This window comes from Pseudonaja textilis, chromosome 2 (assembly GCF_049901715.1).
Source record: "Pseudonaja textilis isolate UNSWEBS1 chromosome 2, rPseTex1.2, whole genome shotgun sequence".
Classification (NCBI taxonomy): Eukaryota; Metazoa; Chordata; class Lepidosauria; order Squamata; family Elapidae; genus Pseudonaja; species Pseudonaja textilis.
Genome location: NC_141991.1, coordinates 162,132,336 through 162,149,726, shown reverse-complemented (window position 1 = coordinate 162,149,726; position 17,391 = coordinate 162,132,336). Strand labels below are relative to the sequence as shown.

The following is a 17,391-nucleotide window of genomic DNA, read 5'->3' as shown; positions in this document are numbered from 1 at the left end:
CTTATTGCTATTGTCATTTGGGCATCGTGCTTAGGTATGGAGAACTTCAGTTTGAGATCTCAATAACTATATGTATTTGCTATTGATATAAAATTTAATTTTTTTTAAAAAAAATCCTAGATCAGCTCCTTAATAGCAATCACCTTCATAAAGGGCTGATGTCATTTTCTCATTGATGAGTTCTGGAGCCACTTCCAGAAGAAAGTCAGCAGCTTCTGTGCAATCATAGAGGGTGGCTACATGGAGAGCAGTCTCCCCAATCGCTCCTGCATAGAATAATAAAAAACAAACAAATGTCACTTAAGAGTGAGTTTACAACCCAGCCTTGCTTGTTGGTTCAGACATCTGTACCATACACATATAAGATATACAAAACATGTTATCAACAGCAACAGTTGAATCAATCAACTACAGAATGAAAGCTTCTTTACTGAAGCTATAAGCTACCATCTTGGCCCACTGCAGATTGACAGATATGTAAGTTGATAAACATCTATCTATTGTCTGTCTTTTTAAAATGAAAGGGAAAGAGAGAAAGTTTGGCTTGCCTCACTTATGGATATCTTTTAATATAAAATTTAGAGCTTTGCAAAGAGAAATAGGGCTCTGTGATGGTGAGGGAACTATTCCGTCTTGCTAGTACTGTAGTCAAAGGACTGTAATTTGGCTGTGAATTGTACACCATTCTTCCATCTTGACGTCTTCTCATCCAATTGCAATAAACATGCACCTGGGTGTTCACTAGTCTTGGGTGTGTACTAAAAGGTTGCAAAATGTTAAGTCACAGAATGTTCCGACCCTGGAATGGACTGTTCCAGGTAATCTAGAAATGTTCTAATTCAAAATATTGTTTTTGTACCAAAATGTTTCTTGATGGCTGTTTTGGACATCCTTAGTGGAGTGTTTCTCAATCTCAGCAACTTTAGAACCTGCAATCTTCAATCCCCAGAACTCCCCAGATGGCATGTAATAACAATATAATGTGAAAAAAGAGTCGCATTTCTATATACATCTGCGCACATTTGTACTGCAGAGGATCAAAGATTGGAGAAATTAATGCATGTAATTTTACTGCAGCACTTGATAGTCCAAGAAGATTCTCTCTTCAGAGGAGGTTTAATTACCTCTTTGATAAATGTCACAAGAACCATCTTGGATTAATTTCTTAAGACCCTGAACATTGTTCTCTTTGGCAGCCAGGAGAAGAGGAGATTCCCAGATCCTGCAGAAAAAAAAGTCCAATAAGAAAATTACTCTTGAGGATCAGAATAACCCTTGACAACAACAAACAGAATTGTAATGAAAAGACAGGAAAAGCATGACCAGGAAGTATTTATGTTTGAGGAATCTGACAAAAAAGAGCAAAATTAGTTATCAAACAAAGGGTGTCACGATAGCAATAGCACTTAGACTTATATACAGCTTCACAGTGCTTTACAGCCCCTCTATAAGCAGTTTACAGAGTCAGCATATTGCCCCATCATCTATTTGTTCCCTTGGTAATGGATCTTTCCTCCCTCAGTCATCTGCCATTCTCCATACATACAGTAGTATTAAGCTGCCTCACTCAAGCCTACTAATTTCCTACACGTTTCCTACATGAAAGTAGTTTGGTAAGAACAAAAAAAATGTGATTCCCTCCTTAAACCAGCTTCACTAGTGGTGATGTTTACAGAGGTTGATTCCTTACTGGTAGTTGTTATCAGTAAGGGCTTCCCCTTACTTCTCCCTTACTCTGGAGAATTGCCCACTTTTCATTCCTTCAATCCCCCTTCTGAACAAAGATTACAGGTGATACCTGGATATTAAGTACATAAATACATGATAGGAAATATTTTATTGAGAATGAAGTTATATGAGGAATAGACTGCCAAGAAAATCAGTGAGAAGGCCCTGATCTCATAAGGGAAACGGCACTTGGGCAGTGTTATTATTGCATTCAAATGTATTCTTAGGACTAACTCCTAAAGTTAGTCATGAGTAACCAAAGGAAGCAATAGTAAATGATCTCTACCTTCTCCAGCTTGTGTATCTACTATTTTCTGGGATTGGGTTAGACCTGCTATAGCCTCAATACCCAATACCTGCTACAGCCTCAATATCCATGTTGTAGATCATCTCTCTTCTCTGTCTCAATGCTTATTCATCAGTCTCCTTTTTGTCTTTCTTCTTACTTGCTACCCATGCTCCTTCCATTTTTTCCTTCTCTCCTGTATTTCACCCAAAAGCTGCTGCTGGTAGAAAATCTGTTGGCCCAGGCAAGCAATGATGGGTATGCCCCAATATAATTAGATGACTCCAATATTTTTGGAGCTCCATTGCTTACCAATGGGCTTCCCAATGTGATTCAAAGTGCCAGTCATCATGGCTTCAGTCCTGATTATTTGACATTCCTCTCCCATCCAACTAGATCTCAAAGATACAAATACAGGTCCCATCTGGTCAAGATTATAACCTGACAGACCTCAGAGGCAAGTTTTTATCCAAAGTTGCTGAATTTTAGCCTATTTCATCTGTCCTGTGATTTAGAAACTTGTAAAAAAATCCTTTTCAGTTGGCTGTAGGAAGTAGAAAGCTGCTTTATAATATGCATCAATCATGACTTATTTATATAGATTCTGTTTTTGCATGCATTTGGAAGGGTGTGTTTGTTAAATTGTTTAGTTAGCAACATAGAGCCTCTAAGAATGGCTGATGAAGGAGGGTAAATAAACAAATAAACAGACTACTATTTTACCTTGGCAATGTCAAGGACCATTTGCATCTAGATATTATGTTAGGAACCTAAAAGGAATGAATACTGCAGAGGTACAATGAAACAAGTTTTCTACCACATTTTAATGATAATCGAAGAACATTATTTAAATAATGGATTTGTTTATTTGAAAAGCAGTTTATACTTGCATTTAAAAGTATAAAAAACTGTTTGACAGAGATAACATTTTAAAAACTAGGGCTCTGAATCAAAACATGTAACTTCTTTTTGACTCCTGGTGACTTTTTGAATACAGCCAATGAAGAAATGTTTTGCTACCATCTTCTTATGGAATGTTGTTTTTTTCACTACCAATCTATTTATGCATTTATTTGCTAGATTCATATTCTGCTCTTTCTTCAGGAGGCAATTTATAAAGAATATCCTGTCATTTTATTCCTACAATTGCAGGTTTTGAGGAAGGTTAGAATGCAAGTAAGTAACTGACATAAAATGTTTAGAGTGTTCAGGATAGAACTGAATCTAGATTGCCCTGCTTCTAGTCCAACATCTTAAACACTACAACCAACTAGTACAAGCTGGCCTACAGAAGTGGCATTTCCTGCTCTCTCGTCTGTCAAAAAACAACCTTGTTTAGCTTTTTCAGTTCAGCTACAATGAATTAGAATTGCTATCTAGAGCTGGGCAAATTAAAAGAAGAGTAAAGAGCATATACAATATACTTGGCATTAAGTGCTGGAATATTCCACTTTAATATGTTGTTAGAGAAAGGTTTCTTCTGCATACTCCCAAGTAAGAGCTTTCTCCTGTTTAACTTTCTGGCATATGGCCAGGCAAACTCTATAAGCATCACATATAAATCAGGTGTTTAGTATATAATGTGACATTCTTCCTGGAGCAATTAAAATCACATTTCCAGATGTCAGAAGTCAGGTGAACAAGTTCAAGAAAACAAAAGAAACATCAAGTGCATTCAGAGAATTGACAGTCTTTGATCCACTTAAAGATGCATTCAGAGAAATACTTTGTAGGACTCCACAAACTTTTTCCTCTGTAAAATCTCATTTCCTAAAATATCGAGAGATAAAGAATATGTTGGGTAAAGATAGTTTAAGTATTAGAATAGGGTTGAGACTCTCTGACAAACAATCTTCTCACAGAGAACCTTAACTCCTTCTTGAGGATTTAATGAGATTTAAAATATTAGACCTGTCTATTTTTTGTGGCAGATTTGGCTGCAGATCCTAATCTGGTGTTCATTTCTAGCATCCCATCAAAGATTAAAATTTGTACTCAAGGCAATAATTATCTCTATGACATTGGAATAGTTATGAAAAGTGTAGAAACAGCTAAGTCTGAATTGAATAAAATAATAGAAATAAAAACTTTCACCTTGCTCTACCTATCACTAAAAGACTTGGCTCTAACACTGAAAAGATAAATTGATGGTCCCAATTAGAGAAGAATGAATGTTACAAAATATTTATGAATCAGTGTAGTTTTATATGCATATAGAAATGTAACCAAGAAAGACAGATTCCCTTTTCCCTTCCTTCTTTTTCTGCTCTCTTTAATTAAAAGCAAAAACAACAACATATTCAAACTCTTAACAAACCTTGTAAAATTAGAGGAAACTTATGGATCAGAAACAGATTTATAAAACAGTGATGAGCAAATAGAGTCATTTTAGTTTAGGGGTTAAGATACTGGCTAAAAACTGGGAGGTAAGTTACAGTTCTGCCTTAGGGAAGAGGCCAACTAGTTGGCCTCTCAGCTCTGGGAAGGAGGTAATTGAATTGAGAAGGTGGAAAAAGAGTTTGATTTTAAAACATATCAACTACTTGCTATAGGGAAGAGGACTATCTGTATAGGGAAGAAAATCCATGTCCTCCATGACATGGAAGGGTCTTCCTCTAAATGAGGCCACCTTAAACTTACTTTAGCATTAAAAATAGTAGGGCATTATATAGCACATGATACATTTAACATGTTTCTCCTCCTAAAGCAAGTTAAAATAGTTGAAACGTTAAAATAGTTAAAACGAAAATAGGAGCTTAGACTTCAGAGGAAGGTATTTTAAAAAGTCGGGGGAGAGAATGAAGGAATAGGAAAGTCACAAAGGAACAGATGGATAAGTTAACAAACAATTTTCAGTAGAGATGATTCAAAGTGGCAGCAAGCAATTATTTTCTAGGGCTCCCCTCTTGCTCAACTATAGTCCACAATATTGGCATACAGACATCAGTTTAGTTATAGAAAGCCGTGTTCTTAAAGAAGAGTAAATCATAGCCTTGCACAAGTCTTCTTCCAAGATGTTATTGAGAGCACAGCTACATAATTGGAAATATTATATTCTTGGAGCAGCTATTCCCAGATTGCACAATTTAAGAGGATATTGGAATATTTCTTTGCCAACCTATCATTAAAAAAAAACCTATTCTGAAATAATTCCAACTAGGTTCCTTCCAGACATGTGTCCTAGATACAACAGCCAGGAATTCCTTGTTGTCATGGCCATTACGGTAGTTGGGAGTTCTGAGTCTTTCTAACTAACATATGCAGAGATGATGAGGATGTAATAATAATGCAGTTGGGAGTTTTACACTAAACCAAACTATGTTATATAGTTCTAAAATTAAAGAACTCATCAACATTATGTCTTTTCAGTACATGTAATTTGCAACCCAGGAAGGAACTACATCAAACTCCTTCTGTCACACTGTCCACTCCTGCTAGCAATTTGGTAGGTCACAAGACTTCTGTGCCCTTAAATTAAACCCTATCAAGATATTTATTACCCATAATTTGCCTAAATATCTAAGGTGGCCCCTCAGATTTTTATCTTGTAGTATTTCAAAAGCAAATTTGAAATTGAATTGGTAGCTAGTTAGAATAGCCATAACATCTCAAATAGGTAAATCAGTCACTGCAGTGATGAGTTACTAATTACAGAAAGTATGGACAATTCTTGTTTGATGCTGGAATTCTTCTTCCCTTCCCCAGAGACAATCCATAACCAGACTTATGAAGAATAATTGCATCTGAAAGTCCTCTACTACTTTAATCACCTTGTTTGGGAAAAAAACAAGATTTGTCATTCGCAAGAGCTTTCAATTAAAGAATTGGAATATCATATACTCACATTCAAAGGCTAAAAATCTAAAGAATCTTAAGTATGGTTTTAAGCTCTCAAAATGGAATTAATTCAGCTAAAGATTTTCCCATGTTTACAGAATACCTCAGAGAAAGCTTAGAAAGATAGACTTCCAGAAAAGAAATAGTGAACTGAAGATAGCTCCATAAAAAGTAGAACTAACAACCATGGCGGAATGAAGGATCAGCAAGTAGACCAGCTCTTTGTAATTCCCCTTTGAACAAGGACTTGAAATCACTCACAACTGCTCCCTATGAGGAGACAGCAAGACGGAGACAAGAGAATAACCATCTTGCTCAAACCATGATGAGTCCCTTTGAAAGGAACTTGGTTCACATAACTTCCTTTTCTAATCGCTTTCATAAATTGGTTAATTGCTTTTGACCTACCTATAATGAATCTTTGGATTGATAAGTCTAAAAATGCCTGGTGAATTTTCTTCAACCCTCAGTGAAAAAAAGTTTGAAACACCAGTTTAAGAGGTCAATGTGTTAATATATATATATTGAAATTTGGGAGTTTGTTTTGTTATGATGGAAAGATAGTGGAGTTCTAGATTTACTCTCTTGGACTGATGTGATTGCTCTTCAATTATAAACAATCTCTGTGCTGACATAATGGAAAGACTGATCAACATTATTTCATGTAGTTAAGGTTTATTGCTGTTTAATATTCGAGCTCTTTTATATGTATTATATCATGTATTTGTTTTGCTTTCTGTTTGCTTTTTCATTTTTTTACGCTATTGTTTTTTCCATTTTTGTATACTAAAGTAACAAACATCTGTTTAAAAATGGGATAACTAAAATCCAACATCATCTCATATAAAGCAATTATTTACAACTATGCATTAGTGGTGATATGGCTTGTGTTGAAATGCCTATATAAAACACTAATTCTTATGAATCTTGCAGTAGCAGCATCTAGTAACATGACATCATTAAAAATGTTCTTTTTTTATAGCCTTAACTGAAGTTGATGAGAAAAGGGAAAGAAACAACTGAATTTTGAATGTGAAGTTGAGTAGGACATAGTTGCTCCCATTCTGAAGACACAGACATTAATGAGAAGAACTGTATAGAACCCTTTTTGGAACTTAGCATCTTGATTATTTGACTGTCACCTTTCATGAGTTGGCCCTGCATTTCCCAAAATTTATTACCCTTAAACATTTGGAAGTGCCACATTCTAGAGGATTGTTCTGTAAAGGTGGTGTTTGCTTAGCAACCACAAGTGGGACTGGCAACTTGGTTGTTAAGCAAAGCAGTTGGTAAATGAAGCTGCAATTGTGCTTATGATCTTATTTCGGCTTTCCTTTACTTTGCAGACTTGATAAGGTCATAAATGCAAAGATTACAAATGATTGCTTAATAGCTTAGTAAGGCCTAAGCAAGTATAATTGCTTGCACTCTTCAAATCAAAAGAGAAAAAAAACCCCATAAAACAGTATAGACAAAATGAGGAGTAAATAGGATATATATGTAACCTAGTTTTCGATACAGAAGTGTAGTTCCTCAGCGCGGTATTTGGGTCATGTAGTTTTTGTTATTTTTTATACACAGCTTGCAATTAACACTAGTTTAAATGGACTTTGATCAAATCTGCAAGGCATTTACTCAGGTCATTTAGTTATCAGGATATGGCTAACTAGTGTTAGTTATTCCTTAATTACATCTCAAATGAGATTTCTAGTAAAAATAACCTAATTTTGGAATCTCACCACAAATAGAATAATATGATTAATATTTTGAGTGAAATTATCCCTAATAAAAGAGCTAATGTGCAATGATTGAAAAGACCTAGATCAAAAACACATATCAGACATCCTTGTTTGGAAGATTTGCAAAATTTTACTAGGGAGAAACACACATTACATTAGAACAGAGTATATGTAGCTCAGACTTGAACAATACAGTTCTGAGATAGATCATTATAATAGCATAAGTAACAACTTTAGCAGCCATATGCTTTACAAAGATCTCCCCACATCTTTCAGAAGGAAAGCAGAATTAGCAGTTCAAAGAGACATGGGATTATATTAATTTCCAAATCCACAATGTTTTCTATTGGGCAATATAATTACTTTCAATAGCTTTACCATATAAACACAATGTAAATATATACCAAGACTCACAAGTTTAAATCTCATTCCCTCAAGCACCAACAGTTTTTATCTTCTTGTAATAATTATCACTGGAGGCCAAACTGAATTTACTTAATTACAAATAAAAGCATCTCCCTGCCTCTAGGCAAATTCCAGCCTAATCTAACTCTAAAGATTAAAGCAGTTGACTGTGCTTGCAATTAACCTTGTAAACAATTCAAATGGAAACAAAAAGCACAGCCATATCTAAAAGGGAGGACACTCCTATATCAAAATCCTTGTAAACTAATTCATGGTATGGCCAGATAGTCTGCATCTGTAGAAAAGTAATCATTTTATTGCCCCAAGTGTGGAGTTAACTGCATAACTCTTGGCTTTGGCTTGCATTAGGCAGTTAATCCCAAACTCACAATAATACAATTCACACAGCATACTATAGCACTGTACCGTATATACTGAACACTGATTCAAGTTGTATATCAGGGGAAGTGCATTAGTTCATACTATAAGTAGAGAAATACAATTTGGAGTGCAGGAGTGGAAATGCCAAATTAATAGCTGTCTAAAGTCTAGCATTTTGCAAATCCATTCTACTTTGTGTGTAGTAGACCGATTTTAAAGAACTCAATAATTTTATTTTATGTTATCCTGATTCTAAACATGAAATTGTTTTAAAGTATCCTTATGTAGAAATAGCAGCCAAAAATAATGACCAGGAATAATGACCAGGTTTAAGTTGAAACACACAGACACAGACACAGACACACACACAGACACACACACACACACACATGCAATATAAGCAGTGGATTCATGGCCTTTGATACTGCAGCTTATGAATCAGGGTATTAAGACTCTCCTTGCTCACACTTCCCTAATTCAATAATTAAATTTGGAATCCGCCTTAGGCAGCCAGTTATCCTAGTTGCACTGAAGTCAGGAATATAAACTTTGCAGTTTCTATGAAGTGATGAACTCCTTATTCATTACTCGACTGATTATTATGCCTAGACATTTTTACACCTGAAAAGAAATGCAAATTTAAATTTTCACTAATTACAACATAGTCAATTCCAAAATAATGATTTTACAATCCATGGGAAATATTTCAAAAGCAAAACTATAGCTAAAACATTACACTGTGCTAACTCTTGTATTTCTAATAGTTGTAAGCTTCCCAGGTTTTTTTTTTTACCAATTATTCCCTTACCTACATATTGCATTTATGGCAATTTTTCAGCATGGAAATATTTAAAAACTAATCAACATCATTCTACCCCATCTATAGGATAAATGGAAATTTTCAATGAAATAAATGCTTTGGATGCTTTCTGTAAAATACTAACACTTCAATAAGTACTCTGCCTGAAAACCCCCAGCAGTCTATGTACTCATAGATGATAATTCAGGTGCAATGGTCACCATACCTTTAAACAGAGATGTGATGTCATATATTGCTTTTCTAAGGGCCTACAGCAATCTTATCCAAATTGTGTTTTTGAATTGTCTGAGATAATTCTTTTCTAATTCTCAATTAATGTTGCCCATGAAGGACCATTAAGTTTGAAATTGCTGAGGTAGATTTTTAATTGGTTTTATTCATATTGAAGTTTCTAACATGACTCTAAAGATACTTTCACAAGAAGTTTAAACCTGCATTTCATCTATTTTCTGAGGAGATTCCACCAAGTACAGAAGATTTCATTCATATTCAATTCAAAATAAATTTTCCTCCATCCTCTGGTCTTACATTACATTCACACCAATCAGCTGAGGAGGAAGTGAAAAACCATAACCATGCAGTATTATTATTATTTTTTATAAATCAGTTACTGAGGTTTGGGAATTATGCAAGACATCTGTACTTAAGTTTGGGCTGCTTTTTAAAGCATAAATGACATTGATGAAGTGCCTATCATATCCTCAAAAACATTACATGCAATAAATACTTTGAAATCCAGAACTGTCTACCAATTCTTTATGGACAACTACTTGCTTTGACCACAAAGCAAGGGGTCACTTTGGCGATTACAAACTTGTTTTATAAAAAATGTTGATAAACCAGTCCAGAGCTCATTTTTTTAATAAGCAACAGTAAGAAAGTCATCTAAGGCAACTGATTTGGGGCAACATCAAGCAGTTATTCAGTTCAGACTTCTTTAATAAAGCGACTGTAATCGAAATCAATCTGAAAGTAAGCATTATTAAGGTCAGTAGGGCATATTCCCAGATAGATGTGTATCAGACTGCTCCTAAAGTATCTGTACACAAGAAAAGATTTCTGATGAAGTCCCAGCACATCACAAGGAGGAGGAAGACATTTCTGCAAAGTCGAGATTTGGGAGACCACTTTTTCCAGGTGGCAGAAATCCTTGCTGTTGCAAACAATTCAATATTTCAGTGCTTCTTTCCCTGGTGCAAAAATGACCTGGCTTTAGGGATGCAACTATGCCCCTCCTGCTAGAGCAAACTGGGAGCTGAGATGGACTTATCCAGACCCAAGAAGGAAGAGCAGAAGCAGAATCCTGACTCCAACAGTTTTTGCAAAGTAGAGGGGATGCCGTTTCTGAGCGCTCCCCTAGGGAACAAGAAAGAAAGAAACCAGCCTACAAAGAGAAAAAAGGTTTTTTTGTTTTGTTTTACCGTTTCTCTCCTGTGCTAACTAACTTTCCTGCTGCAGGACGATGCCGTGATTGAATCTTCATCAGGAGAATAAGAAGAGACGCCCGCGCGCCTGCAGGTATCGGATCCTGCAGCCTGGAGTACACTATCCCGCCCAGCTGTTCATTTGCCGGCAGAGGGCTGATTTCTGAAACGCAAAGGCGGCAGCAGCCCAATCCGAAACCCGCATTTACCTTTTCAGATGCAGCAGGTGTATCTCGTCCCAGCTCTGCCGCCCGCCCTTGGTTTGAATAAGGGGTCGTAAGCCGCGACTCAGCCTCTTCCACAGAGCGCCCAAGCGGCCGTTGGCACCTGGCAAGGGCACCCCCATGGCTCTCTTCCCGCCCTCCTGGTTGGAAGCGCGCCTGCAGCAGCAGAAGCCGCCCCCCAGACAACAACCTGGCGCCAGAGCGTCTTGGGTTGCCCACTCGCTCAGACTAATGGCGCTTGTCCCGAGCTTCGATGGCGACTTTCCCGGGTAAAGAAAAAAGAAGCGGCGTGCGTGAGCGCGAAAGAGCGGTCCTAGCTAAGCGCGGCTTATTCCGCACGCGCGCTCCTCCTATTCCCTCTTGGCTTCAGGATTCTCTGCCCGAGCCACGCTTTTAGCCGCGATCCTGACCGAGAGAAATATAGGGACAGGCTCTGGAAGGAGGCGGGGCAAATCATGACGCGCACCTTCCCCCCCTCCTTCCCCAGAATGGCCCTGGGTCGCAGAGTTCCTCTGGTCAGTTGGCTCCTGGGGATCGCAAATGTCGCCTGGCCGCCCCCCTCGCAGGCCCTGAGGGACATTTAGTAACCGCAGCCAAGAACTTTCTCATTTTTCACAAACTGCACAATTGATGGGGTACTTATTTTCTCCAGCTGGTTCCAGAGTAAAAGGCTAGGCTGAATTGAGCTACAAAAATCCCAAGGACTACCAAAATTGTCTGTATTTGTTTAGGCTATCTAGGTTTTTTGCAGCGCAGATATAGATCCCTACTTGGGTGATCTTCAGCAATGGCACTTCTTTCCTCTGTGGGTCTAAATCTTTCTGGAAGACAAATAGGGGAAGAGGGTAAGGAAAGCCCCGCCTCCCAGAAAAATGAAATATTTGGGGGAATATTGAAAGAGGCAGGATATTATATTTTCCCGAAAGAGAAATGGAGAAGCATGTTCTTAAAGCCAGAAATAGTTGGTGCCCATGAAGAAAGACTGAGCCTGCCTATTCACAAACAAAACACCTTCACCTCCAGCGATAGGATTAAAATTTACATGCCTCCACCCTATTCTAAGAACAGGATGTGACCTTTAGGACATAATAGGAATAACCCACCCAGGTTAGAATAGCAAAAGACACCAGGCTCACTACATTGCAGCATTTCAGAAATTGTACAGTATAAAAATCCTTTCACTCATCAAGCTAATGTCAGCTGTCCCAGAACTGCATGCTGTGGTTCTGCTCTTCAGTAAACAGAATCCTTCTTTCCAATCAGCCTCCATTTTATTTTCAGCACCTTTCTCCCAGGTTGAAACTGGACCAGCTTTTTCTTCCTACAGGGGGGTAAAGAAAGAGAGAAAGACAATGTCTTGCAGGAAGAATCTACCTTGAGAAATGGGAGCCTAATTCCGTATGCAACAGCAAAGCTGATGGCTCCTTCCAAGAGCAACCACTACTTCAGCCCAATAATATGCTTACGTTTTTCTTCAGACTTTTGGACCCTCCAAAATATAATCCTCTCTGTGGGCTGAATTTATACATTTTTACAAAGAAGTTTTAGTCAAAAAAAGTAAGCACAGGTGAACAGCAAGGTAGATCCAGAAAAAAAGAAATATTTAACGAAGCAACTTCCAATTTTATTTGAAAAAGTTACATACACAATACTGTTTCTGCCCTCCTGAATTACATAATGTCCTTCAGTCCACTTCTCAAAGGGAGAGGATGGGTGAACAGCATGGCTGTCTTTTTGTAGTTTTCCTGCTTTTGCCTAATTAATTGCTTTTTGGTTACCAAGATGGCAGCGCACTCGGTTGCTGCGACTTCTGGTTTTGGACTTCCCTGAAGATAGACCGCTGAGTCCCCTTTTGTATTCACTCTACACCTACGACTGCACTCCCTCTTGTCCCACTAACTCTATAATAAAATTTGCAGATGACACCACGTTGGTGGGACTCATATCAGGAGGAGACAAGATGGCCTATAGGTCAGAGGTTCTCAGATTTGTCTTGTGGTGTAAGAGTCATAACCTCACCCTGAACGTCAAAAAGACCAAAGAATTTATTATAGACTTCAGAAGATGCAAAGCAGAGCCCCTCCCACTATATATCAATGGAGACTGTGTGGAAAGAGTTCATAGTTTTAAATTTCTAGGAACTCATATTTCCGACAACCTTACTTGGTCGGTCCACATTATGGCCACTACAAAGAAGGCCCAACAACACCTGCACTTTCTGAAGTTGCTGAAAAAGAGTGGTTTCGGTAAGAAGTTGCTGGTTACTTTTTACCAGTCTACCATTGAGAGCATTTTGGCATACTGTGTAACAGTGTGGTATGCTGGATGCTCTGCAGTGGATAAGAAGATGCTCCAGAGAATTATAAACACAGCACAAAAAATCATTGGTTGCTCTCTTTCTTCTTTGGAAGAGATTGCGAAGACCAGACTCCTCTCTAGCACACTAAAAATCTTCACAGACCTTTCTCATCCTGGACATTCATATTTTGATCTGTTACCATCAGGGACGCGTTATAGGTGTCTTAAAATGAGGACTAATAGATTGAGAAACAGTTTCTTTTCCAAGGCAGTAATGGTCTTGAATCAAACAGTGCATTTGTGATTTAGTCCTATTATTATTATTATTATAATTATTTTAATTTTTAAAACTCTGTAGTGTGATTGTGATGTGGTGTGTGGGGCACTGTGCTGGAGTAGCTTTCAAATTTCATTGTATTTGTGGAATACAATGACAATGAAAAATATTCTAAAAGGTATTCTATTCATCGCCTATTCTTTTTCAAGTTTGCATTGTAGAGTCTTATTTTCTCCAGATAGTTGAAGCTACAAAGGGCAAATATGAGTCACTGTCATAACACAGTTTATTATCTCAGTAATCTATGAATGGCAATAAAGCGTTTGCTTTCTTGCAGTTACTTGTTGAACCTGGCTCTTGGCTTCCTTAGAAACTTTAATTTATAATAATGTCTATGGAGTTTAGAAACTGGCATGTAAATTAAGCACATTGTATAGTACATGTTTGTGTCCTCAGGCTGTGCCCATACACTATATACACTTTTCGTTGATAGGTATGCAATTTATGATGGCTTGAAAGGTAGTCTCTAGATTAGTAATCTTTTGTCAGCATCTGACAAAAATGACAGAATGATTATTACACTGTGTAGTGTTGCTACACTGTCCCTGTCACTTTACAAAACATGGGCAAGCATTGCTGACCAACGCCACAATGAGTAGCAGAAGTTGGTATGTGGGTCTATCTGATGATGACTGTAGTATAGTGAAGACTGTGTCCTGTAGTATAACAAGAAGAATAAAAGATGACAAGTACAGATTAAATTAAACTGAAGAAAAAATTGGGTGAACTTTGTGAATCAAAGAGAAAATGAAAGGCTTTAATAGGACTGAAGAAAACTGGTCGGAATACACAAACTGGAAATTTGTAATTAGATTTTTACATCACTACCATCATGGACTATTGGCAGTATAATAAAAGAATAATCAGTAATCAAAATAATCATAAAAATTCAACAAAAATGTAAAACAAGCTAATATGTTTTTCAACTTGTTAAGCCCCCAAGAAAAAATTTACTTAGTTTGGAAATGCTAACAAGGTTGGAGCAAATCTGATTTACAGGAGAGCCATTCCATAATGTAAGGAAAGGCCTTAAAACTGAACTATTTGATGCACAGTTCTCTGGGCTGTTCCTGAAAACTATTCAGAAAGTTCAGATAGCGTAAAATGTAATGGCTCATATTTTTGCAGGTAAGAGCCATTTTACCAATGTTACAATGATACTGCAAATACTGTGGGTAGATATTGTGTGGGCTATAAGGAATGAGAGTGGTATAAACTAGGTCTCTCTCTCTCTCTCTGTCACACACACACACACACACACACACACTTAGTCTTCCTTATTCCTTTTCTCTGTTTTGTATAATATTGCATACAATATGTCAAAAGGGGAATATCAGGATGGGGACACAGACAAACACACACACACACAGGTGTTTTGCAAAGGTTTTTATTACTGTTTTACTTTACTCAAGGACTGAATCATTTTCTTTGGTGTGTACTATTTTTCTCCTTCCATCTAAAATAATATTAAACAGCACTTGAATACAAGAAATATAATTTATTTCTAATCTAGTAAATCCTTGTCATGAAGATTTTTGTTATCCTAAAGCAATTATCTGCATGTTGAGCGCTACCCTATATCAAAAGCCTCTTAGAAAAGAAACAGAAATTAGTGGGTTAGGCTACATTTTTTTCTGTTACAGATTTTTGCTTTTAGAAATAGTTTGTTTTATTTTCCATGTTGAAGAACATTCAAGATTGCTATTTCTCAACTGCAAAGCTTGAAGTTCTACAACTTCTAATATCTGCCATTTCTTAGAACTACACATGTGACTGGACTCCCGAATTCCTTCCAGCCTGATAGAACAAGTCTTTATAGCAGGCAGGTTTATTATATGGATATTCCAGCCATGGCTGAAAGGAATTAGAAGGACACTGAGACTATTGAACTTGCTTCTTAATAAATATGCCTAAAATATGCTATGAATTTGTCTGATTGTCTATCATCTCATCTACTCCTGCAACCCAGCCCAGGTATGCAGCACAGATTTTTCCCAGGCTATTACACCTGTCTTTCCCCCAAATAGCTGAGTTTTGCCTCTGAAATTTAGAGTGGAATATCCTTGTGGTTGGGACCTACCCTGTTTTGTCATACGATCATATGATCTGTCTACTGTAAACACATTCATTATCTTACAACTCAATTCACGTTTGTGCCTGTTCAGAAGTAGAATATTTAAGGTGCTTGTTTAAGTTGTTGGCAGAACACAAAATATCTTAGATCAGAGGAATTGGAATGTCATTAATTCATTCCATTCATTCATTCATTCATTCATTCAATTCATTCATTCATTCATTTTTACCTATTTCATCTCCACAATGTTCCAAAGCCATTTGTACAAAACTAAAAGAAGCCTTCAATGACCTGGTATCTTCTAAAAAGTTAGTCTATTATTCCCCTTCACCCAATCAGTCAAAAATTGGCAGTATTGGGAATTGTAGGATATCATTCTGGGAAAGACTGCTTTGAAAGGCATCTCTAGTCATCCCCAATCTAATTTATTAGAACCTATCAAAGGGTAGGTTGGAAACAGATTTTTATACCACAAAGGGACTGAAAAACAATACAATGAATGCATAAAAAGGCTGAGTTTTCCACATAGGACACAGAATTCCAATGTACTGGTGTAAACCAGTGAATATCTGGCTTAACAACAGTACTTGTGAGATAGACCTTGGAATTATAGGTCATTATAAATTAAATGTGAGTCCTCTGCATAAGATGACTACAAAAAAAGGGGCCAAATTCACTTGACCAATTTTGCACCCAATATCACTTCCACTTTTAGGCACCTCACTTTAGTTGTATTAAGGCAACATATAAGGAAGGAGTGTCAAACTCATATCGTCACGGTGTTACGTGGTATATCGTGACTTTTTCCCACTTCGCTAAACCAGGTGTGGGCGTGGCCAGCACGTGACGCATCAGGCCCTCAGCCCTGCAGTAGTGTCTGAGAGGAGCCATGAAGGGGATTTCATGGAGACTAAGTGTATTGAAGGATCTGAATACATTTGGGCTTGAGATGAGAAGACTGGATGTGACCTACTTAGAAGGATTCACACAGATAGACAGTCTCTCATTCAGATGGCAGAACACCAAATAACAAATTAAAGTTCTTGGAAGACAAATCCTGACTGAATATTATATCAAAATCCTCAAAGTAAGAGAAAGTTTGATTACCACAAGACCTAGTGGGATTCCATTTATTGGCTGTGTAGAAACAAACATTGTCAGTTATACGTAGGGATGTTTTGACTTGAATTCCTGCCGAAAACACTATAGTCATTCCAGCTATGATTTATGGATGTGAGTCATGCAGTGAGTCATGTGAGTCATTCCAGTTATGATTTATGGATGTAAGCCATGCAGCATGCAGTGGGAAAATGAATGCTAATGATCTCGCTCAGATATCAAATCAGGAATTCAACAACAGTTTAGCTTCAAAGATGTCAATAAAAATAGGATTAAAGCAGAAATATAAATTGACAGGGCGCATTACATGTTTACCTGACGATAAGTAGACACAAAGAAATATGGTGATGGTCTTCCTACAAGATGGAGAGATACACTATGAAAAGATTTTGGTCCCAGAAGAAATACTATACAAAATACCAAATGAAATATAAATTAAGAGAGCCAGTTTGATCTACTGGTTAGGCACCAGGCTAGAAAATGGGAAAACATGAGTCCAAGTTCCTCCTTAGTCACGAAAGCCAGCTGGGTGACCTTGGGCTAGCCATTCTCTCTCTCAGCCTAACTCACACCTCAGTTTAGTTTAGTTTAGCTTAGTTTAGTTTATTGTCATTGTACCTCATACACCAAAATTAAATATCATCTTCAGTGTACATTATGACTATGAAAATAAACACAAACATACATCCTTCACATTCTATACATTGGATTGAAAAACC

At 37.2% G+C, this 17,391-nt stretch overlaps 1 protein-coding gene across 1 annotated transcript in view; it reads right to left on the bottom strand.

Annotated features, from left to right (window-relative positions):
- Positions 1–10,966, bottom strand: part of LOC113449596 (transient receptor potential cation channel subfamily V member 6-like) — a 30,559-nt gene extending 19,593 nt beyond the window's left edge. Inside the window, exons 1-3 of the mRNA XM_026720684.2 lie at positions 10,830–10,966; positions 1,125–1,222; positions 144–266 (exon numbers count right to left, since the gene is read on the bottom strand). Of these exons, the coding sequence (XP_026576469.1) occupies positions 144–266; positions 1,125–1,222; positions 10,830–10,966 (358 nt within the window). The remainder of the gene's footprint in view (positions 1–143; positions 267–1,124; positions 1,223–10,829) is intronic.
- Between the last annotated feature and the right edge of the window lie 6,425 nt (positions 10,967–17,391).